This window comes from Antechinus flavipes, chromosome 2 (assembly GCF_016432865.1).
Source record: "Antechinus flavipes isolate AdamAnt ecotype Samford, QLD, Australia chromosome 2, AdamAnt_v2, whole genome shotgun sequence".
In the NCBI taxonomy this organism is placed as follows: Eukaryota; Metazoa; Chordata; class Mammalia; order Dasyuromorphia; family Dasyuridae; genus Antechinus; species Antechinus flavipes.
Window position 1 is genome coordinate 617,795,723 of NC_067399.1, and position 23,862 is coordinate 617,819,584.

The window sequence follows — 23,862 nt, forward strand, 5'->3', positions numbered from 1 at the left end:
ACCCAGAGTTCCTTCACTATCTGTGGCCCTCTACACATACAAAGATAGTTTTTAATGTTCCCTTTTGCAAAACCTTGTGTTCCAAATTTTTCTTCCTCCTTCCCCTAGACAGCAAGTAATTTAATATATAGGTTAAACATTCACATTTGCTTTTAAAACTTTGAATTCCAGATTTGCTCCCTTCCTCCCTCCCCACTCCAACCTCACATTGAGAAGACATATGTAAAGTTATGCAAAACATTTCCATATTAGTCATGTTGTAAAACAAAAGTGTAGATATCCTTTACATTCCTCTCTCCCTCAAAAAAAACTTAAGAAAAATAAAGTTTAAAAAAGTAAGCTTCAATCTATATTCAGAGCTATCAGTTCTTTCTATGTACATGAATAGTATTTTTCTTCTTTTTTTTTTTCCTTTACTCTCTCTCTTTTTTTTTTTTAATAATAACTTTTTATTGACAGAACCCATGCCAGGGTAATTTTTTTTACAACATTATTGCTTGCACTCGCTTCTGTTCTGATTTTTCCCCTCCCTCCCTCCACCCTCTCCCCTAGATGGCAAGCAGTCCTATATATGTTAAATAGGTTACAGTATATCCTAAATACAATATATGTGTGCAGAACCGAACAGTTCTCTTGTTGCACAAGGAGAATTGGATTCAGAAGGTAAAAATAACCCGGGAAGAAAAACAAAAATGCAAATAGTTTACAATGAATAGTATTTTTCATAAGTCCTTTAGAATAGTAATTGTATTGCTGAGAATAGCAAAGTCATTCATAGATGATCATTTAAACATGATTTTATAAGCCATTGGCCATAATTTATATCTTTTGATCATTTATCAATTGGGGAATGGGCTCTTATTTTTTAAAAAAATTAACTCGGGGGCAGCTAGATAGTACAGTTCAAATCTGGCTTCAGACACTTAACAGTTTCTAGCTGTATGACCCTAGGAAGTCACTTAACCCCAATTGCTTCAGCAAAAAAAAAAAAAAAAAAAAAAAAAAAAATTACCTCGGTTCCCTATGCATTTGCAAAAAAAGTCTTTCATCAGAGAAACTTGCTTCAAAATTGTTTTCATTTACTATTGCCAATTATATTCCTCTCCCCTGTCTCTCTCTCCATTTATCCTGTCATTTCTCAGGTGTTTTGCTTCTGATCAGTTCCTCCCTCAATATGCTTTCTCTCTCTCTCTCTTTTTTTTTTAAATCTTGTTGAAATTTTTGCCCCAAGTTTATTGATTTCAAAACATATGCACAGACAGTTATCAGCATTCACCCTTGCAAAACCTTGGGATCCAAATTTTTTTTCTTCCCTTTCCCTCACTCCTTTCCCTAGACAGCAAGTAATCTAATAAATGCTAAACATGTGCAATTCCTATATATATATTTCCACAGTTATTATGTTGAATGTGCCTTCTCTTCTATCATTCTTCCTCCTTATCTTCTTCCCCTCCTACTTTCCTGCAGGACAAGATAGATTTCTATACCTAAGTTGAATGTGTATGTTATTTCCTCTTAAAGCCAGTTCTGATGAGAGTAAGGTTTACTCACTCCCCCTCCCCTCCTTCTCTTCCCCTCCTTTGTAACTGCTTTTTCTTGCCTCTTATGGCAGGTATTTTATACCATTTCACCTCTCTCTTTCCTTTTCTCGCAATATATCCTTCTCTCACCTCTTTATTTTATTTTATTTTTTATATTATCCTTAAATATTCAGCTCACACTTGTGCCCTCTGTCTATATATACTACTAGTGGCATAATAATGAGGAAGTTCTTATGAGGTATAAGTATCATCTTATCATCTTAGGAATGTAAACAGATAAACCTTAAGTTCCTTTTGATTTCTTTTTCCTGATTCCCTCCTTATGCTTCTCCTGAGTCCATCCTGTATTTGAAAACCAAATTTTCTAATTAGCTCTGGTCTTTTTATTATGAATGCTTGAAATTCTTTTATTTCATTGAATGTCTACCTTTCCCCCTAAGATATTATACTCAGTTTTGCTGGGTAGCTGATTTTTGGTTGTAATCCTAGCTCCATTGTTTTCCATAATATTATATTCCAAGCCTCCCCACTTTAATGTAGAAGCTGCTAAATCTTGTGTTATCTTTATTATGAGTCTTCTTACTTGAATTGTTTCTTTTTGGATGCTTGCAATATTTTCTCCTTGACCTGGGAGTTCTGGAATTTGGCTATAATATTCTCAGAGTTTTCCTCTTGGAATCTCTTTCAGGAGGTGATCTGTGGATTCTTTCAATTTCTGTTTTAGCCTCTGATTCTGGAATATTTGGACAGTTTTCCTTGGTAATTTCTTGCAAGAGAATGTCTTTTTTTGATTATGACTTTCAGATAGACCAATAATTTAAAAATTATCTTTTATCTGTTTTCCAGGTCAGTCTTTTTCTAATGAGGTAATTTACATTGTTTTCTGTTTTTTTCATTTTTTTTTATTTCATTGTATCTTGATTTCTCATAAAGTCATTAACTACCATTTGTTCAATTCTAATTTTTAAGGAATTATTTTCCTCATTGAAGTTTTGTGTCTCCTTCCCCATTTGGCCAATTTTGTTTGTTGAGTCATTCTTCTCCTCATTGGCTTTTTTATTTCCTTTTACAGCACTCTGATTTCTCTTCTCAGTTTTTTCTCTCCCTCTCTTATTTGATTTTCAAAGTCCGTTTTGAGCTCTTCCATGGCTTGAGACCAATTTTTATTTTGCTTGGAGGCTTTGGATGTAGGACTTTGACTTAGTAACCTTCTTCTAAGTGTTGTTTTGCTCTTCTTAACCATCACAGTAATTTTCTGTGGTCAGAATCTTTTTCTGTTGTTTGCTTATTTCCCCTATCTATTACTTGGCTTTAACTCCTTGGTAAAGAATGCCTTTATTTCCAGGGTGGAAGGGGTTATGTCTCAAGCTTCAGGGGTTTTGTGCAGCTCTTTTTAGAAATCCCTACAGGCCTGATACTACCACTGCTGCCAAGGTACACTTCTGGGGTGATGTTTCCCAAGGCCCTCTCACCCTAGTGAGACAGACCCTATTGAGAGGCCGATCTTCCAAGTCATCTTCGATGTCTCTGGGTTGAGAGGTTGGAAACTGCCAGTAGTGACGCTGATTCAGAGATGCCAAGGCCCAGTCCTATTTTGCTGGTGCGTAGGCCAGGGCCAGCTCTGTACTGAAGCAGCCTTTACCAAGACTGCATTAGACGCCCACCCTGGTGCAACAGACCTTTCCTGCTGGCCTTCCAAGTTATCTTTGGTTGCAGAATTGTTTCACTCCATCTTTTTGTGGATTCTGATACCCTAAAATTTGTTTAGTCATTATTTAAAAGAATTTGGAAAGATTTGAAGGAGAACTTGGCATTACTTCACCATCTTGATTTCTCCATTTCTCTTTTTTAACCCTTAATTTTTTTTTTTTTTCGAAACAATCCTAACATAATTGGTGTGTGCCCCCTGTCTATGCAGACTACTTTTAACTGCCCTGGTAATGATAAAGTTCTTAGGAATTGCATGTATTATTTTCCCATACATAAATTAAACAGTTTAACTTTATTGAGGCCTTTATAATTTCTATTTCATGTTTATCTTCTCCTGCTTGTGTCTTATGTTTAAATGTCAAATTTTCTGTTCAGTACTGATCTTCTTATGAGGATTACTTGAAAATTCTGTTTCATTATGTGTCCATTTCTCACTACCCTCCCTTCTCCCCTTGACTGTATTCAGTTTTTCTATACTCCATTTTTCTTGGTTGTAATGCTAGCTCCTTTGGCTCCTGGAATATCAAATTTCAAGCCCTCCATTTTTTTTTAATATGGAAACTTCTAAATCTTGGCTCTATGATATTTGAATTGTTCCTTTTTGACTATTTACAGTATTTTTATCTTGACATGGGAATTTTGGAATTTAATCATACTATTTCTGGTAAAATTTACATTTTAGGAATCTCTTTTAGGAAGATTTTATCCCCTGGATCTAAGGTATCAGGGAAGTTTTCTTATATAATTTCTTGTACTATGATGTCTGTTTTGTTTTGTTTGTTTGTTATCTTTATTATGGCTTTCAGGTAAGTTCAATCATTCTTAAATTCTCTTTCCTAGATCTATTTCCAGGTCAATTGTTTTTCCAATGATGTTTTTCCTATTTCCTACTTTTTTATTTTTTAATTGTTTTGATTTTGTTTTATTGTTTCTTGATGCCCATTGAAGTCATTAATTCTGTTTGTCCAGTTTCTAGTTTTTAAAGAATTATTTTATTCATTGAGATTTTGTGCCTCTTATCTTATTTGGCCAATTCTGCTTTTTAAAATGAATTTTTGTACTTTTATCATTAGGCCAATTTTAATTAATATTAATATTTTTGGTACTTCTTTTACCACCTTGATAATTTTCATAATTTTTTGCACCATTGTCATTTATTTTCCCATTTATTTTCTTTTTTTCTCTCTTTGTTTAACTCTTCCAGGAATTCTTGTTGAGTTTATGGCCAAATATCATTTTTATTTCAAGCTTTGATTATAGGAGTTTTCATATTGTTGTTTTCTTTTGAAGTTGTGGCTTGGTCTTCTTTGCCATTGTGGGAGCTTTTTATGTTTAAGTGCTTTTTTTATTTTGTTCATTTTTTTTCAGTTTTTAGTGCTTCCATGATAGTGTGATCCTGTTTTGTGTTCTGGTCTTTATGTAGGAAGGGTCCCTGCTTTCTTGTAGCCACAAGTGCAGGTGCTTCTCTTGTGCTCTCTTTTTTTTTTTTATTTTTATTTAATAATAACTTTATATTGACAGAATCCATGCCAGGGTAATTTTTTTACAACATTATCCCTTGCACTCGCTTCTGTTCCGATTTTTCCCCTTCCTCCCTCCACCCCCTCCCCTAGATGGCAAGCAGTCCTTTACATGTTAGATATGTTGCAGTATATCCTAGATACAATATATGTTTGTAGAACCGAGCAGTTTTCTTGTTGCACAGGGAGAATTGGATTCAGAAGGTAAAAATAATCTGGGAAGAAAAACAAAAATGCAAATAGTTCACATTCGTTTCCCAGTGTTCTTTCTTTGGGTGTAGCTGCTTCTGTCCATCCTTGATCAATTGAAACTGAGTTAGATTTCTTTGTCGAAGAAATCCACTTCCATCAGAATACATCTTCATACAGTATCGTTGTTGAGGTATATAATGATCTCCTGGTTCTGCTCATTTCACTTAGCATCAGTTCATGTAAGTCTCACCATTCCTCTCTGTATTCATCCTGCTGGTCATTTCTTACAGAGCAATAATATTTCATAACATTCATATACCACAATTTACTCAACCATTCTCCAATTGATGGGCATCCATTCAATTTCCAGTTTCTAGCCACTACAAACAAGGCTGCCACAAACATTTTGGCACATACAGGTCCCTTTCCCTTCTTTAGTATCTCTTTGGGGTATAAGCCCAATAGAAATACTGCTGGATCAAAGGGTATGCACAGTTTGATAACTTTTTGGGCATAATTCCAGATTGCTCTCCAGAATGGTTGGATTCGTTCACAACTCCACCAACAATGCATCAGTGTCCCAGTTTTCCCGCATCTCTTGTGCTCTCTTGTGACCAACTGTAAGAACTTCTCGCAGCCCTGAAACTGTGACCCAGAACATTTATGGGCAATAGACTTGTCAGTCAATAACAGCTATACCCAGATGTGTAGAGGGCTGGAATTATGCACCAAGATCGGGACATCCGAGAGGCTAACTTCTGATTGGACAATACTCTATGGGCATATGCTTGAAAAATGGTCCTTTCCACTATCCGTACTGTCTCAGTGATTGGTGTATAGAAGATTGTAGAAGGGACTAGGGGGTGGAGTAAAGCTAGCCAGGGACACACATTCTCGGGGTAGACGAGGAAAAGGTGGTTGCGAAGATTCTGCTTCCATCCTGTTCAATCCTGAGTCTGGGGACCAAGAATAAAGATTGAGGACTTTTGTTTATCCTGACTCCAGCTGATTCTGGGGTATCCTGGATGCGAGCACGGTCATTACACAGATGTCAACAAAGGATCCCTGTATTCCATTTTTAGCTAGTTCTTCAACCTTCCCTTACTCAAGAACTCTCATTTTATTCAACTCATAGGCCTCGTTTGTATTTTCATCATAAAGACTTAGATTTTCAAAGAAAATTTATATGGACATGTAGAGCACATAGTATTGCAGAATGATAAAGGACATGAATTGTCTTAAGATCTGCATTTGAATCTTTCCTCCAAAACTCTTTAGCTGTGAGATACTGGGCAAGTCACTTAAGTTCTTAGCATCAATTCCCTCTTTTATAAAGTAAGAATAATAATAGATAAATTTTTTGAAGGATCAAATAAGATAATATTAGAGATGTTCTTAAAAATGAAATTCTGATTGTACTTTCACAAATAATTCATATTGTAGAGACATTTAAAGAGTCTTTGTACAGAGAACTTTTTGAGTTCATATCTACAAAGGACATTTACAAACAATGGAAGTATAAAAATAGAACCAGTGATAATGCAGAAGAATTTCTTGGATCTTTGGTAGATTTGAATGTTAATGCTCAGGATGAACTAAAACTCATAAGAAAATGTTAAATACCATAAAGATTGTTATTTTGGGTTCCTTTGAAACAAGAATAGGAAAGGGACAGAATCCATTCCTTGGGACAGATGGTATTTTGTTAACAGGACATAGAATTATTTTATATCTACTATGCCAAGATGAATAATATTTGGACCAGAAAATGTAGAACAAACTTAGTAAAAAGGAAATAAAACTTAAGATTGGTGAGGATATAAGAGATGACTTAGCTGTTCTAAATGAGTTTGTCTCCTGACATGGATGAATTCTATCCCAAGGTACTGAGGTAATTTTTAGGTAAGATTTCTGGAAAAAGTGAAGCATAAGACATAAGCTTGATATCTTTTTTTTTTTTTTAAAGAGGGAAAAAGGTAGATCTTGTAAAGAACTTTAATGTTAACAAAATTGTAAAACAGATTAGTAAACAGATGGTTTGGGAACACTTAGAAAAAGAAGCTGTGGTCTTTGGGAGGCAGGATGGGTGAATTAAAAAAAGTTTTACAAAACTACTCTTTTGAGGGGAGGATTACTGGTAGATGAGAGAAGTGGCTCTAGCTGTTTAGTTGTGTCTGACTCTCTGTGACCCTATTTGGGGTTTTCTTAGCAGAGATACCTGCAGTGCTTTGCCATTTCCTTCTTCAGCTCATTTTACAGATGAGGAAACAGGGTGAAGTGACTTCCCAGGATCATTCAGCTAGTGTCTGAGGCCAGCTTTGAACTCGGAAAGATTAGTCTTTTTATTTATTTATTATTATTATTTTTTTTATTGACAGAACCTATGCCTGGGTAATTTTTTACAACATTATCCCTTACATTCACTTCTGTTCTGACTTTTTCCCTCCCTCCCTTCATCCCCTCCTCCAGATGGCAAGCAGTCCTATACATGTTAAATATGTCACAGTATGTCCTAGATACAATATATGTTTGCAGAACCGAACAGTTCTCTTGTTGCACGGGAAGAATTGGATTCAGAAAAATAACCCGGGAAGAAAAACAAAAATGCAAACAGTTAACATTCATTTCCCAGTGTTCTTTCTTTGAGTGTAGTTACTTCTGTCCATCCTTAATCTATTGAAACTGAGTTAGATCATCTCTTTGTTGAAGAAATCCACTTCGATCAGAATACATCCTCATACAGTATTGTTGTTGAAGTATATAATGATCTCTTGGTTCTGCTCATTTCACTTAGCATCAGTTTATGTAAGTCTCTCCAAGCCCCTCTGTATTCATCCTGCTGGTCATTTCTTACAGAACAATAATATTCCATAACATTCATATACCACAATTTCCCCAACCATTCTCCAATTGATGGGCATCCATTCATTTTCCAGTTTCTGGCCACTACAAACAGGCCACAAACATTTTGGCACATACAGGTCCCTTTCCCTTCTTTAGTATCTCTTTGGGGTATAAGCCCAGTAGTAGCACTGCTGGATCAAAGGGTATGCACTGTTTGATAACTTTTTGGGCATAATTCCAGATTGTTCTCCAGAATGGTTGGATTCGTTCATAACTCCACCAACAATGTATCAGTGTCCCAGTTTTCCCACATCCCCTCCAACATTCATCATTATTTTTTCCTGTCATTTTAACCAATTTAACAGGTGTGTAGTGATATCTCAGAGTTGTCTTAATTTGCATTTCTCTGATCAGTAGTGATTTGGAACACTTTCATATGAGTGGAAATAGTTTCAATTTCATCATCTGAAAATTGTTCATATCAAAAGATTAGTCTTTCTGGGACTCCAGGCCCAGAACTCTGTTCAGTATATCACTTTGCTGTCCTGCATGGCCCTAGAATTGGTAGATATTTCAGCAAGGTATTTGAGACAGTTTCTTTTGATATCCTTGTGGACAAGATGGAAAAAATTGGGGTTTGGGCTAGATTGTAGTTGAATTAGGTTGATTCATAATTAGTTGAACAACTGTATCCAGAGTGTATTAATTAATAAGTAAGTTATTATCAACTTAGGAGGCCCCTTGTGACATGCCACAAAACGTGATTCTTTGCCCTGTTGTATTCTTTTATTCCAAATGATTTGTATAAATAAGGCAATTCCAGTAGACAGGTGATGGAAAAAAACATCTGCATCCAGAGAGAGAACTATGGAGATTGAGTGTGGATCAAAGTATAGGATTTTCACCGTTTTTGTTGTTTACTTTTTCCCCCCCGAATTTCTTCCTTTTTTAATCTGATTTTTCTTTCACAGTATAATAAATATGGTATATGTTTAGAAGAATTGAACATGTTTAATCTATATTGGATTATTTGCTGTTCAGGGGAGATGAGAAATGAGGAGGGAGAGAGAAAAATTTGGAATACAAGGTTTTGCAAGGGTGAATGTTTTTTTTTTTTTTAATTTTTTATTTAATGATTACTTTATATTGACAACATTATCCCTTGCACTCATTTCTTTTCCAATTTTTTTCCCCTCCCTCCCTCCACCCCCTCCCCTAGATGGCAAGCAGTCCTTTATATGTTGGATATGTTGCAGTATATCCTAGGTACAATATATGTTTGCAGAACCAAACAGTTCTCTTGTTGCATAGGGAGAATTGGATTCAGAAGGTATAAATAACCTGGGAAGAAAAACAAAGATGCAGATAATTCACATTTGTTTCCCAGTGTTCTTTCTTTGGGTGTAGCTGCTTTTGTCCGTCATTTATCAATTGAAATTCAGTTAGGTCTCTTTGTCAAAGAAATCCACTTCCATCAAAATATGTCCTCATACAATATCGTTGTCGAAGTGTATAATGATCTCCTGGTTCTGCTCATTTCACTTAGCATCAGTTCATGTAAGTCTAGCCAGTCCTCTCTGTATTCATCCTGCTGGTCATTTCTTACAGAACAATAATATTCCATAACATTCATATACCACAATTTACCCAGTGCAAGGGTGAATGTTGAAAACTACCTTTGAATGTGTTTTGAAAAACAGAAAGCTATTATTATTAAAAAAAAAACACAAATTATTTGTATAATGTACAACCCATATCAGATTTCTTGTTGTCTTGGGAAAGGGGGTAAGGGAGGGAAGGAGAAAAAGAATGAATGTAGAAAACTATCTTTATATGTAATTGGAAAAATAAAATACTATTTAAAAAAAAAACAAAACTCAGTTCTGCTTTCTGCTTTTGGTTGTACCTGAGCTGCTGGTTCTTTGTGGTACTCTTTTTTAAAAAGTATTTTTATTTTTCAAAACATGTGTGGGGAATTATTTAATATTAGCCCTTGCAAAACCTTGTGTTCCAATTTTCCCTCCCTTCCCCCATACCCTTCCCTAGATGGCAAGTCGTCCAATATATGTTAAACATAGTAGAAATATATGTTAAATCCAATAAATGCATACGTAATTATACATTTTTGTGCTGCACAAGAAAAATCAAATCAAACCAGTTTAAAAAAAAAAAGAGGCAGTAGCAGAATAAAATGCAAGTAAGAAACAATGAAAAGAGTGAAAATGTTATATGGTGATCCACACTCAGTCCCTACACTCCTCTCTCTGGGGGTAGATAACTCTCTTCATGATTGAACAGTTGGAACTGGTTTGAATCACCTCATTGTTGAAGAGAGCCACATCCATAAGAATTAATCATTATATAATATTGATGTTGCCGTGTATAATGATCTCCTGATTTTGCTCATTTCACTCAGCATCAGTTCATGTAAGTCTCTCCAGGGCTCTCTGAAATCATCCTGTTGGTTGTTTCTTACAGAACAATAATATTCCATAATATTCATATGCCAATTTTATTCAGCTATTTTCCAATTGAAGGGTATCCATTCAGTTTCCAGTTTTTTTGTGTGGCCCTTCTCTGAATTGACTCACTCTCTGTTGCCAGGCCTTCAAACATTCTCTTTTGCTAAATGCTCAAATTTATATGTCTAGAAGAAAGCTACCTGAGTAGTGGATTTCTGTCATCTGGGGAACAGCTGAATAAAATGGTGCTAATTTATCTTGGAAAAGGCTAGATCTTGGGGAGACAGTAGTTTTAAAGTTTCTGTGTAACAGAAAGGAAAAACTACAACATAAATGAAATGAGCCACTCCCTAAGTGATACTGAGGTTAGTAAGTCAACAAGCATTTATTGATCATTCGGTGTGAGTATTTAGAGACTGGATAGCTACTTTATCAGAAATGTTAAAATTAGTATTCATGTATTAGAAAGGGTTGCAGTAGATGAGCTTAAAGGTTCTTTCTCATTAGATTTTGAATTTGAGCTAAAAGCTTTTTAATGTTTTTATCACAATTTTTACATATATTACAAATATTACATAAAGACACAAGTATAAAAATTACATGGATCTGTTATGAAAATTAAAATATTATTTCCAGTTATTTTAGAAACAAAATTAGATGGCTATTTGTCATACATTGGACAATGAATTTTTCTTCTCAAAATAGAATAACGAAAATTTGAGGAAAGAATTAGTAAAAATGAGTGTCAAATTAAAGCCTATTTTTATTCATTTTTATTCAGATGTTCTAGATCAGGGGTCCTCAAACTTTTTAAATAGGGGGCCAGTTCACTGTCCCTCAGACTGTTGGAGGGCCGGACTATAGTAAAAACAAAAACTTTGTTTTGTGGGCCTTTAAATAAAGAAATTTCATAGCCCTGGGTGAGGGGGATAATCGTCCTCAGCTGCCGCATTTGGCCCATAGGCCATAGTTTGAGGACCCCTGTGACTAGATTATTCAGAGTTCTGTGATTTTCTTAGTAAGAGAATTCCTTCCACTAGTACAGGGTTCATGCGTCACTTATGAAATGATTAGAGTTATCTTAGGTTGACAGTGAAAGTGGTTTGGTCATGATCACATAGTAAAAATTATGAGAGTTGGGATTTGATTCCAGTCATTCTGATTCCAAGTACCTGTAGTGTTAAACTCATAGAAAGAAGGGCGGTTTGGCAGCTTATTGACTTAGAAGACTACATGTAGTTTAGATGCAGTACTCTAATAAATGTTAATTAACATTATCTATATTATGTTATGTTGTTATTTATTTCATTTAACACTTCCCAATTATATTTTAATCTGGTTTTGGCTATAAGTGAGTTTGACACCGCTGATTACATCATGCTTGTCTTTTGTACTACATATAGTTTAGATGCAGTACTCTAATAAATAGTTGTTTTGAGTTGGTTAATAAAATACTAAAATAAAACAAAAATTTCCAATTCAGTTGTCTTCCATGATGAATATTTAAAACTTATACTTGCTTTCTAATAGTATAATGGACTTCCTTTTATATGCTTTACAAATGGTAATAAGTTAATGTTTTTTTTTTTTTTTTTTTTTTTGTTTGTTTGTTTGTTTTTTTTTTGCTGTGTATTGAAATTAAAATAGCCATAGAAATAAAAATTACTAGGTTTGGACTGCCTGTGATCCTTTCAAATATTTTTGTAGCTAACAGTAAGATTTCTAGTTTATTATTCATTTTATATCTACTCAATATACTGTGGAATATTATTGTTTTTTAGCATCTTCCTGTCATTAAAATTGAAAAATAGCTATAATAGAGTAGAAAATAATTTTTTTTTCTTATTTTTCAGGTCATGTACAACATCTCTAAAGCAAATTAATACAATTATTGAGCATCTTAGTCCTCAAGCAGTCAACAACAAAGATGTCAACAGAAAACTAGATTCTGTAAAGAGACAGAAATGTAACAAGGTGATTGGAGAAAAGCTTTTATTGTTTTCTAGCATTAAAAAAAGATGCCATGTGAAGTGATTTGCTCATTTATGGAATATTGTCCAAAATCTATATAATATTTCAAATAGTCAATTTGTAGTTAACTTAAATTTTTTAAAAATTCTGATATTTAACTTTCATCCATAACATTGCATTAATATATTGAACATACACAGAAACAGAATTTCTTCACTGAGTTTATTTATACTGGTTTGGAATGGATAGCCTAGATTTAACCACTTATTTTTCTTTTAGTATATTCTTTCTGACTTACTCATTGTCACATTCACACACCTTTTTCTCCCTTCACTCAATACTTTTGTCCCCTGCTCTATTATGTACTGTTTTCCTATCTCGTATGAGAGTCTCAGCATTCCCAGTTTCCTTCAAGATTTAATGGAATCTCTTGCCTTCTACATGAGACCTTTTCTGATTCCCTACCTACCATAATTCCTCTCTCTTCCTCTCATCATCTTTGTTTTTTTTGTACTTAGTTATGTATGTATTTGTCTTTTCCCATAAAATATAGATTTCTTGAAGGAAGGAGCTACGAGACATTGTAGCTCCAATGTCTAGCATAGAGTATGGTACATAATAAGTACTTAATAAATACTTATTTATTAGTTCATATGATATGAAACACTTTTAGGTTTACTATTACCTATATCTTCATAAAAATTCACTGTATCATTTAGGCCTAAGTGTTTTTGCCTTTTCACTATTTTTTGTATACTAAAAGGGGCTGACAAGTTATTGTTCTCAAAGCAGATTTATTATTAATGAGGTAGATTTGATTAATCTTTTATTTTTCTTCTGTCAGTGCAAACACAGACCTAGCATACCTTACTTTCCTGCTCATTTTCTGTCACTCAGAACTGACCTTATTAATATATCTCTGATTTTCTATCACTTACCCAGTTTCTTTTGACTTGCTGTGGTAGCTAGAATTTCTAGACACAGTGAGTTATGACGTTCTTAAAAGGTATTGTAGAATGAAGTTCTGGGAAGGAATGGGAAATAAGAGAGGTGGCTGCTTGTCAGCTTACAAAGCCAGCATATGAAGAAATGGTGAAGATACTCTCTTGGACTGGAGGAGATAGTACAGCAGTTAGAAATGACCAAGTTGTAGCCTGGTTTAGGTATCTAATAAGTGGTCAGTTAGGTGGGTGAAGTGAGACTCTCACAGTAAGTAGTTTGTGGTAACTTAGTTCAGAGAGAAAGGATCAGGATTATAAGTAGAGTTTGTGATAGTTGAAGTTAAGTAGATGTATCAGGTGGTTCTCCCATGCAGATAGTGTTGATTTTAGGAAAACAAATGAAGGTTGAATGGGTCCCAAAATTGTTAGGCATAAATATCCCCTGCAAGTGGTTGATAGAAGAAAAATGTTGTTAGACGAGAGAGCAGCAAGGAGTGGGGTTACTTATCCATGAACCAGACATTTCGCTGGGTGACAGTACAGTAGCATTATAAAAAATTGTATCCCCTCTTTACTAATAAAACTTACAACTATTTCCCTGCTAATATGGGAGGGAAGATTTGACCTGGAGCTGCTTGCCATTCTAGGAACTTTTTCAGTCTTTAAAATTTCAGCTTTACTTTCTGAAGAACAGTGATTCAAACAGAGTTATAAAATCAATTCAACTTAGTCCTTATATATTTTTTCTTTCAGTAATTTCTCTGTGTAGAATGCAAAGTTGTGAGTGAGGCTTCTTGAAATGAGAGAGATGGAGAAAGGAAGAGGGAGAGGGGGAAGAGGGGAGACAAAGGGAGGGAAACAGAAGTCTAGCAAGTACTATGAGGCAGTAATGTACAGAGGAAAATTATAAGTGATTGAGACATGGTAATTAGTCTCAGGATTGCCTTTCTTTTCAAGTTTGATTCAAGCCTATATCCCAAAGGTTTGGGGTAGGAAGACCCATGAAATCATTTCTTCCCTGGCTCTCTGCCTGTTATCTCTGTACAGGGATGGAGGTACAATTGTGGAGCCTTGTATTCTCAAGTATAGAGAGATGAGGTAAAAACGGAGATGTTAGGAAGAAGACTAATACTTCAAGGATTGGTTATTTTTGTTAGTATGGCTACTCCATCCACCAGAGCTGGTTTCAGTCCTTCCTTAGATGATCTTTTTATAGTGGAAAGATTTCAGTGTGCTTCTATGTGTTATAGAAATACTTTACTATTAGATTACAACTACACATTTCATCAGGTTAATTACTTAATTGTCATGCTTCTCTTGGAATAAGTGTTGAAATTATACTTGAGAAGTAGAGCCTGGTATTGTGAAAATATACTTTTCAAGCCTATTCTGTACCAAGTTCTAAAGCTTCATATCATCATATTTTACTTGTCAATTTGATGATTATAGCATGGGAATGATAATCTTGCATAAAATATTTTGAGTATCAGTAGTTGATAAGACAATTACTTGAAGTAATCTGAAGTTGAGAATATATGTGCAGGAAGTTCCTCTTGTTCCACTTTCAAAGTTTTTATAGATACTTATGTTAATATTTTGAATTTAAGAGAAAGAAACTTCCCTCATACTTTTTCTAACTTGGATATTTGTTATTCAAGGAAAAACAACTAAAGAAGATTAAAGCCAAACAAAAACGTCTTCAAGCTATACTTGGTGGAGCAGAGAGAGAGATTGAAGAACATCTTGTAGATTTAGAAGAGGATGAAGGTGAGAGAACAAAAGTTTCTTTCTGTTATTATTTTTCTCCTGCCTTTGTCATAGAAAAATAATAAGGATAATTGAGCTGGAGAATTAAGAGTTTTTGTCAGTGTCATTAGTAATACTGTTATTTTGAGACTTGGGTTACAGAGAGAGGATCCAGTCAGGTCTCAGAGTATCCTTAAGAGAAGTACGAGAGGGGGAATATCTAAAGCAGAAGCAGTTTGCTGTAAGGGAAGCTCAACTTTAAAAAAAAAAAAAAAAAGCTTTGGAGAAAATTCTATTGCCAAAATAAATTTAGAAAAATTCTCTTAACTTGCAAAGTCACGCATGACTATTAAATTATATAGTTTTTTAAAGAGAGAAAGTTAGATTCTTGCTCGGTACTTTAGAGACTGGATACACTAGCCATTGTGCTTGGTAAAATAATCTTAATACCTTCTTGCAAGTAATTTAAGGAAGTTGATTTAACATCTTACTTGAATTGTATTGTATAAGTATAGCATCATCAGTCCATAGTCAGAATACTCTTAATAATTTCATGGGAAGTAGATCATATTCAACAAAAATCCTTTTACATAAAGAAATGTATAAGCACATAAAATTCTATTATCTTATTTTTTAAAATCATTATTAGTCCCTATTTATCCTGAAACTATACAACTTTGCAATAATTTTTCTTTGATTTTAGTAGCCACTATTATATCCTACTTGAAATAGAAACTTATGATTCATAGCTTTTTAACTCTCTGAGAAGAAATTACTTGCATGGGTTTTTTTCTTATTTTATCCAAAATTTGGCAAAAGAATAATTGTTGATGTTTTCAGATAACTTTTTTTTTTTTTTTTGGCAATTGGGATTAAGTGAGTTGCCTTACAGCTATTAAGTGTTAAGTGTCTGAGGCCAGATTTGAACTAAGATCCTTCTGACTTCAGGGCTGGTGCTTCATCCACTGGGCTATCTAGCTACCCCACAAATAACTCTTTAAAGTGGTTTGGTGGGTAGAAAAATAATCACTAGGTATGATCTTTAAAGCTTGAGATATCACTCCGTCATGCCCCTGTCCTGTGTTTTCTTTTCTTTTGATAGTTTGTTTCTAGTACTAAAATTCACCTGTTTTTGTGGTCCTATCAGATTCTAAAATGTGACATTTTAAAATTCATTTTATCATAAATCGTTAATGGTGGTTTATTTTGAAATGGGTAGTGACTTAAATCTAAGTTTAAGGATGATTTTATTTTAATATCCTAATATTTTCTTTTGACAAACTAATATTTATAATTAATCCCTGAATTACATTAAATATGGAGATGCAAGATAGTCACTATGAGAAAGATCTTTGTTTTTTTAGATTAGGATACTCCTGTGCATTATTTCCATCTGTGTAGATTGCAACCTTGCACAAACAATAGATAAAAGTCTTAGGTTGCTGATTGAAGCTCACAGAGGTTGGGGGAGGGAAGGCAGGTAGAAGAATAGGGTGCCTTGTTGAGGGTTTTGAGAAGAGAAGTACATGGTAGGTCATGAAGTCCAAAGTAGGGTGAGGGTGGGGCTGTAGAGAAAGGAAGAAAGACTTGAATTTGGTTGATTAGAGCGCTTCCTTCAAATAGAAGTTCTTGGAGCTGACCAAGCAGAGGAAGGGACAGAGGAATCTTCCAGCTTGAGAAGGCTGCTTAACAAGGTGTAAAAGCATCCTTAAGCTTTGAGAAGATTAGAATAGAACTGCAAGCAATGGAAAACCTATTTAAACAACCTTCAATGCTCCTAATAAATTCTCCATGGAGGGTGTTTATGGTTGTCTTAGATACTGAGCTAGAAGTGAATTCTGAGGCCATTTATTTCAACATCTTCATTTATAATGAGTGAAACTTGATGCCTCTGGAGATTAAGTAGTTCATGTCAGATAGCTAGTAAGTTTCATAAGAGGTTATTGAACTAGTAACTTCTTTTTACCAGCTGCAGTGGTGAAGAGAATGTCCATTTCAGGAGACTATAGATGCAATCAAGGATCTAAAGATGTATAGGGGCTATAGAGTTGACTCTAGTTGGTGTGAAGACTCTAATAGGAGTGAAAGCAAAAGTGAACTAAGATCATCTCTGGTCATAAGGACCCCAGAGAAAGTCTGGTGGGGCTGAGAAATTCCAGGAAGTTTAGGAGACTTTTAAAAATGAAAGAGTTCCCCTATTTTAAGACCAGGGATGAACTTGTCTAGTTGAGCCTCTCTTCTTCCTAAGGTCCCAGGTAGTTCTGAACAATCTTCTTGTTGTTTATCCTTTGTTCTTGAAGAGGACTATAACATCAGAGAGGTGCTGCCATGGCATGCAAGTAAGCTGGATTTTAGTGAGGGAGAGCTGTGGCAATGCAAGGTTACCTGCTTTATTCTCCCCTTCAGAACCATCTGGGTCTCCTTGCTGTTGCACAAACAACACTTATTTCTAATCTATAGGCATTTTCTCTAGCTGTCCTCCAAATCTGGAATCTTCTTCCTCCTTTTCTCTATCTATTGACTTCTTAAATCCCAACTAAAAGTTTTACAGGAAGTCTTTCCCAAGTATTCTTAATTCTAATGCCTCTGAATAATCTAGTTTCAGGTACATGTAGGATTTTTTTAGGATTATTTTTCATTCTGCTCTTATTAGATGATGTAGAATCCCTTTTGACATGAACCCTTCTTAGAATTATTTTGGATGCATTTAAAAAGCTTTTGCAAGGGGCAGCTAGATGATGCAGGGAATAGAATGCTGGCCCTGAATTCAGGATGTCCTGTGTTCAAATCCAGCCTCAGTCATTTAGCACTTCCTAGCTGTGTGATGCTGGGCAAATCACTTAATCCTGAGTGTCTTAAATTTTTTTTTGCATTAGTTATAAAATAGATGAAGAAAAGGATATATTAATGAATATTAATTAGTATTTCTATGACTTGCAATTTTCTTAGGCTGAAGTGGCTCAAATTTTTGAGCTCTTGAATATCAGTGACCACAATTTATTTCTTAGTGGTTTGTGCTAGATCAGACATTAAGAGTTTTGAAGAAAAAGAAAAGTGGTCTTAATTATATATTCTAGAAAGGGGGAAGATAAACTATCAGCATCAATTTGCCTTATTTGGAAGGATACATTTTAATTATTCAGGGTTTTTTTTTTGTTGTTGTTGTTAAATTTTGAAAATTATTCCAAAAACTTGAAAGGTGTTACTAGGGATTATGAAGTTGTAGACAAGTAATTGAAAAATTTAGAAGTTAGAAGCAATTTGGATAATGGAAAAACTAGGTAGATTTTTGGGAAGAAACTATTGTTTAATTATCTAGCATCTAAAATGGGAATTTAGGATTCTGGATTATAACTTAAATTATAGGCATGATTGGCTCTTGGCCAGGGATAAAGTATATTTTATAAGGTTTTTAAGTAGTTCAGTGGCACATTGGAAGAAGGTTCTTAGTGGAGTGTCTTACTGATCTACCTTTGAGACTATGATAATCAGAATTTTTTAGTCAGTGATTTGAATGAAGGCGTAGATGACACACTTAGGTTTGCAGTTAATTCAAAGCTGGGAAGGATAATTAATAAGTTGGCTAACAGAATCCAAAAAAAAAACTTTTTAGGCTGAAATGATATCAAGAGGCAGTATAGTACAAGGGAAAATGTACTGTATTTTAAATGAAGGTCTACATTGGAATTTCAGCTGTTATTTGGACAAATCACTTAACCTCTCTGTGCTTCCTTTTCCTCAACACTAATTTAAAAGATGAATTTAAGTGGCTTCTGAGGTAGTTTTTAGTTCTAGATCAATACCCTTAGAGCTGAATCTCATAAGATGAAATTTAATAAAGGTAACTGTAAAATCTTATATTGTAGTTAAAAAGTCTATTGCATAAGCACAGGACTGAGGGGATAAGATATAACTAAATAATACTCCATTTGAAAAAGATCTAGGAGTTTTAGAGTACTGTAATCTTGATTATGAATTGGTGATATCTCATAGCAGACCAAAACTTAATGTTAAGAATAAGAGAGGTGGTAGGCCTGTTATAATCCGCATCACTCTGGAGTATTGTATTCAATCTAAGTACTATGTTTTAGAACAAATACATGGTAAATTAAAGCATGTCCAGATGAGGGTAAGGGGATTGAAGACTCTGCCATAAATAATTAGTTAAGGGAATTGGTGATGTTTAACCAGGAGAAGAGAAAATTTGGTATATTTTTGGGGAGGAGGAAGAAAAGGAGAGATGGGAATTGTGTTAAAATATTTGAAAGACCTTTAGATCAAAGACTGATTAATTAGACTTGTGTTTGTTCTTGAAAAAAAGAACCAAGGAATAATGAATGGGCTTTTCAGAGAAGCAGATTTTGGTTTAATGTTAGAAAAATTTCTTCCTAAAAGTTGAATCAGTTGTTTGGGAAGTAGTATATTCTCTACCTTATGTGTAGTCTATGTATTTTATTTATGTGGAATCTAGATTTCCATTTTTGAAGGATTTTGTAGAAATACCTTTGCAGAAAAACCTTTTCTATAAATCTTTAGGTTTGCGTTAGACCAGATGATCTCTGGGATCCCTTCCACCATGAAATTGTGAGAAATAAATGTTAGGATATTTAATCTATCTATCTATCTATCTATCTATCTATCTATCTATCTATCTATCTTTGCTGAGGCAGTTGGGATTAAGTGATTTGCCCAGGATTACACAGCTCAGAAGTGTTAAGTGCCTGAGGTCAGATTTGAACTCAGTTCCTCCTGACTTCAGGGCTGGTGCTCTAGCCACTGCACCTAGCTGCCCCTTAAGATATTTTATTAATGGATATTTTTCATGAAAACTAAAAATGAGTTCTGTGTACACTTCTCTTAAAGAGCTCTATTATCTGTGGTAGAGGACTGATTTCATTGAACTATATCAAGAAATTGTAGATTGAAAAAATTTGCAATCAATATATGTGAAGTTGATATCTTTGGTTTCTTCTACCTTTGTTAGTATCATGTAACTTTTCCAGGGTTTATTTTCCCTATCTATAAGATAATTGCGATGTTATAGGAATAATGTCAGTTCCATTTTGGTCATACTTGTAAATACGTAAAGATCCTTATATTAAAGATAAATTATAATATTATTATTAATAGGAAATCATTAGCACAGGAATGTATATATATGTGTGTCTATGTTGTGTGTACAAAAACATTGTTTCCCAATAAAGCAAATATGTTTCATAGTATTGTAAGCTAAGTGATACGAAATTGGAAGATAATACAGAGGAATCTATTTCCCATTGGTCTTAGTTAAATGTCCTTGATTTGACACAAGAATAGTTTTCTTCTAAGAGTATCTGATTTCTTATAACTGTATTTAAAAGAACAAATTAACAAATTTTGTAATATCTGTAAAGAAACAATTACTATTTGACCATAGCACTAAAATTTAGTTTTTATGAAGAAACTTGAAAACTATACATATGAAGTAATAAAATATATTATTAAATTTTTTTCAAAAATTAAATAAGCCATATTTATATCCTGTAATGCATTAGGAAGCATTATCTTACTTTCTCTCAAAGAGGAACTTAGGTAACATCAACTTGATTAAGGCTACATGGAAAGTCTTCACCAAAATTGGGATGAGAACATAAATAAATTCTTCTAAGTGAATTCCTTAAAACAAACAAACAAACAAACAAAAAAACCCCTCAAAATTGTCAAAAATATGGAGAGGATTTGGGTTAAGAAGGCAGAAATGGAATCCATGTTGTTTTTGATGTATACAGTAGACCAATATGGTGTCAAGAAGAAATAACGAGGAATTATAAAAACAGTTCCTAAGTTTGCCTGAGAGCTTTGATATTGTAGTGATTTTTAATAAATGTTATAACTTCTGCCAGATGAGTGATAATTTTATGATTTCCTTTTATAATTGGAATAAATCTCCCTTCAAAAAATTGAGGAACCCACATGGAAAAATCTTCTGGATCAGTTCATTTACAAAGAAACTGGGTCCCGGGGTAGAAGGATCACTTTAAAAAGAGATTTTGGTTTGGACTGGATTCATCCCCATCTTCTGGTAGTTTAGGAATGATGAAATAGGATGCCCGGAAGTCATTCAATTAACAAACAGATTTATAGCCTGGAGGGAAATCTGACTAGGATATGAAGTGTAGACACAGAAAAGTGATTCAGTTTAGATTAAATCTCCTCTCTCTCTGAATTGCTTGGAGTGGTCCATCTACCAAGTATTTGAGATGGGCTGGAACTTTTCCAGTCCTCAGGGGATGAGGAAGTCTTGGGCCTAAGCCTGGTAGCAAATTCTTCTAAGCAAATTCCTTAAAAAAACAAAACAAAACAAAAACAGAGTCAGGAAAACTTGGGTTTAAATTTTACTTTATAATACTTGCTAGTTGGGAATTATAATAGCAACTACCTCACAGTGTGATTATGAGGATCACATAGAATAACAGTTGTAAATACTTTGTGCAGTATTTGGCCATAGGAGGCACTTAATATTCTTTCTTTGCCTTCCCCTCCCCCTAGCCATTTAAATCTTGAAGGTTGTTTCAATATCTTTTAAGGAAAAACTAGTCTAATTTTCATTGTGGGTTGACTAATATTTGGGAATTGTTCCAACCTCACAGCTCTGCTTCTCTTTTTTCTCTACACTCTTTTTCTTGGCCATCACATTAAATGCCATATATGTAGTTATATTTTCTGTGCAGATGATTTTCAGATTTCCTTATCTTTCCTCCTTACTCCTGAGCTCTAGGCTCCTATTTCCAAATGTCAGATGGATACTTCCAGCTGGATATATCATACGGATCTCATTCAATATATATAAAGCAAAATTCATTATCTCTCCCCTTAAATCCATCTCTTTACCTCATTTATAGATTTCTGATAAGGCCACCATCATTTCTTTCAGTCACGGAGGTATACAGTATAATAGCTTCACTTGTTTGTTCTCTTCTTTCTCCTATCTACCCCAACTGCCAACAATCCTTGAATTCATCTTCTCTTTATACCCAAACCATCCTAGGCTAGACTTTTATTCCTTCTAACTTGGACTATTTGCTGATGGGTCTCTACGTTTAGTCTTTCCTTTTTCTAATCCATCATTCACATATCTGCCATTTTGATATTCCTTAAGTACAAATCTGTCATTCTTATGTTTAAGATGCTTCAGTAGATCCCTCTTGTCTTTAATGTAAAAAAATAAAATTTTGATATTCAAAGTTCTTCCTATTTATTTTTAAATTTTTATTTAATTTTTAATTTATTGGATAAAACAAACATTTCCATAACATAGTGTAATTTAAAAAAAGATTGCATATGAAACTGCAAATCCATTATGTACTATTTGCTATACCTTTTAAATTTATAATAAAGTCATCATGTAAATTTCTTTTTTCTTTTTTCCTTTTTTTTTTCTTCTCCTCCTGCCATAAAGATTATTATCCTTAAGAGGGGTGTGTGTTAAAACCATTATATACATACTTCTATTCATCAATACCTTCTTTGGATGCAGATAGCATTTTCCATGATATGCCCTTTGTAGCTAGTTTGGTATTTATAATAGCCAAAATAACTTATGTGATCAAAATTATTCTTAAAACAATATTGCTGTTACTATATACAATGATCTCTTGGTTCTCTCCATTTAACTTTTTATTATTTCAGGCTAGTCTTTCCATTTTTTTCCCCCAAAGATCACTGCGCTCATCATTTTTTATAGTACAATAATATTCTATTTTTAAGATTCATCACTCCTTCTCATGCACTATGCTCTTTATACAAACTTTATACAAACAGCCCTGCTTGCTGTTCCTTCTATATAATATTCCATTTTCCCCTTCTTGTTCCTCTGGAGTATTGCATTCATTCTGTGTCAGATTTTTGGAAAGGACCTTGTTAATCTAAAGGGTGAACAGAGGAGGGCACTTAGGACAGGGTAAGATCTCAAAATCTATGTCACGTGAAAATTAGTTGAAGGGAAACAGTTATGTTCCCTCAGAAGATGCATATATATGATAGCTATTTTCAGGCATTTCAAGGAGTGTCAAGTAGAAAAAAGAGTAAACTTCTTAGGTTTAGAAAGCACAGTTAGAAGTAATATGTTAAATTTCAAAGAGCCAAATTTAGAGTTAAAACAAATAAAAACTTTCTAAGAAGGTTGGCTCTCTGCAAGTGGAATGGATAGCCTCTGATGGTAGTGGATTAGAACTATTCAAACAGAAGTAGAGGGGTTCTTCTGGATGTATAGGTTAGATAAGCTGGCCCCTTGAGGTCACTTCCAACTCTGGGATTTTGTGATTTAGTTATCTTTCCACATGATATATAAATCTGTTCTATAGTATACCTGAGAAATAGTCATGTAGCTTTTATTTGACCTTTGTCAGTGATATTGAATTCAATATTTCAATATGCAGACGATTTTATGTTTAGGCAGAATCTAATTTTGTAGACTAATCTATAAGTTGAATTAAATTTCTTTCCCCTTGTAGCTTCTGTCATTTGTTCCCCATTCTGGCCTTAAAATACTCTACTGAACAATTTTAATGACTCTTCATTATGATAGCCTTTCAAACATTTGATAGCAATTGGATCCTTGCTTTTGTAGGATAAATATCCCCAGCATTTGTATGATATTATTTCACATCCCTTCACCTTCTTCATTTGCTCTCTAGAAAATATCTAACTTGTCATTTTTCTTAATACATGATATATGGATGTTAATGTAGTATTTTAGTTTTCATTTGACTAGCTCAAACTATAGTATAAACTCTTCATGGGATTTAGAAATTTATGATTTTGTTATGTGCATATGTGAATCAAAATGTCATTATTAGAATAAAGTATGAGGGTGGATGTGATATATATAATATAGTATTTGGGGAGAGGTTCACGATAACAATTTTTCCCTTATTCTAGTATTCAAGATAACAGT

General features: G+C 34.0%; 1 protein-coding gene across 1 annotated transcript in view; it reads left to right on the top strand.

Annotated features, from left to right (window-relative positions):
• The window catches only part of ERCC6 (ERCC excision repair 6, chromatin remodeling factor), a 110,857-nt gene that overhangs the window by 5,975 nt on the left and 81,020 nt on the right, over window positions 1-23,862 (top strand). The window contains exons 3-4 of the mRNA XM_051981881.1: window positions 12,123-12,243; window positions 14,840-14,948. Coding sequence (XP_051837841.1) covers window positions 12,123-12,243; window positions 14,840-14,948 — 230 coding nt within the window. The remainder of the gene's footprint in view (window positions 1-12,122; window positions 12,244-14,839; window positions 14,949-23,862) is intronic.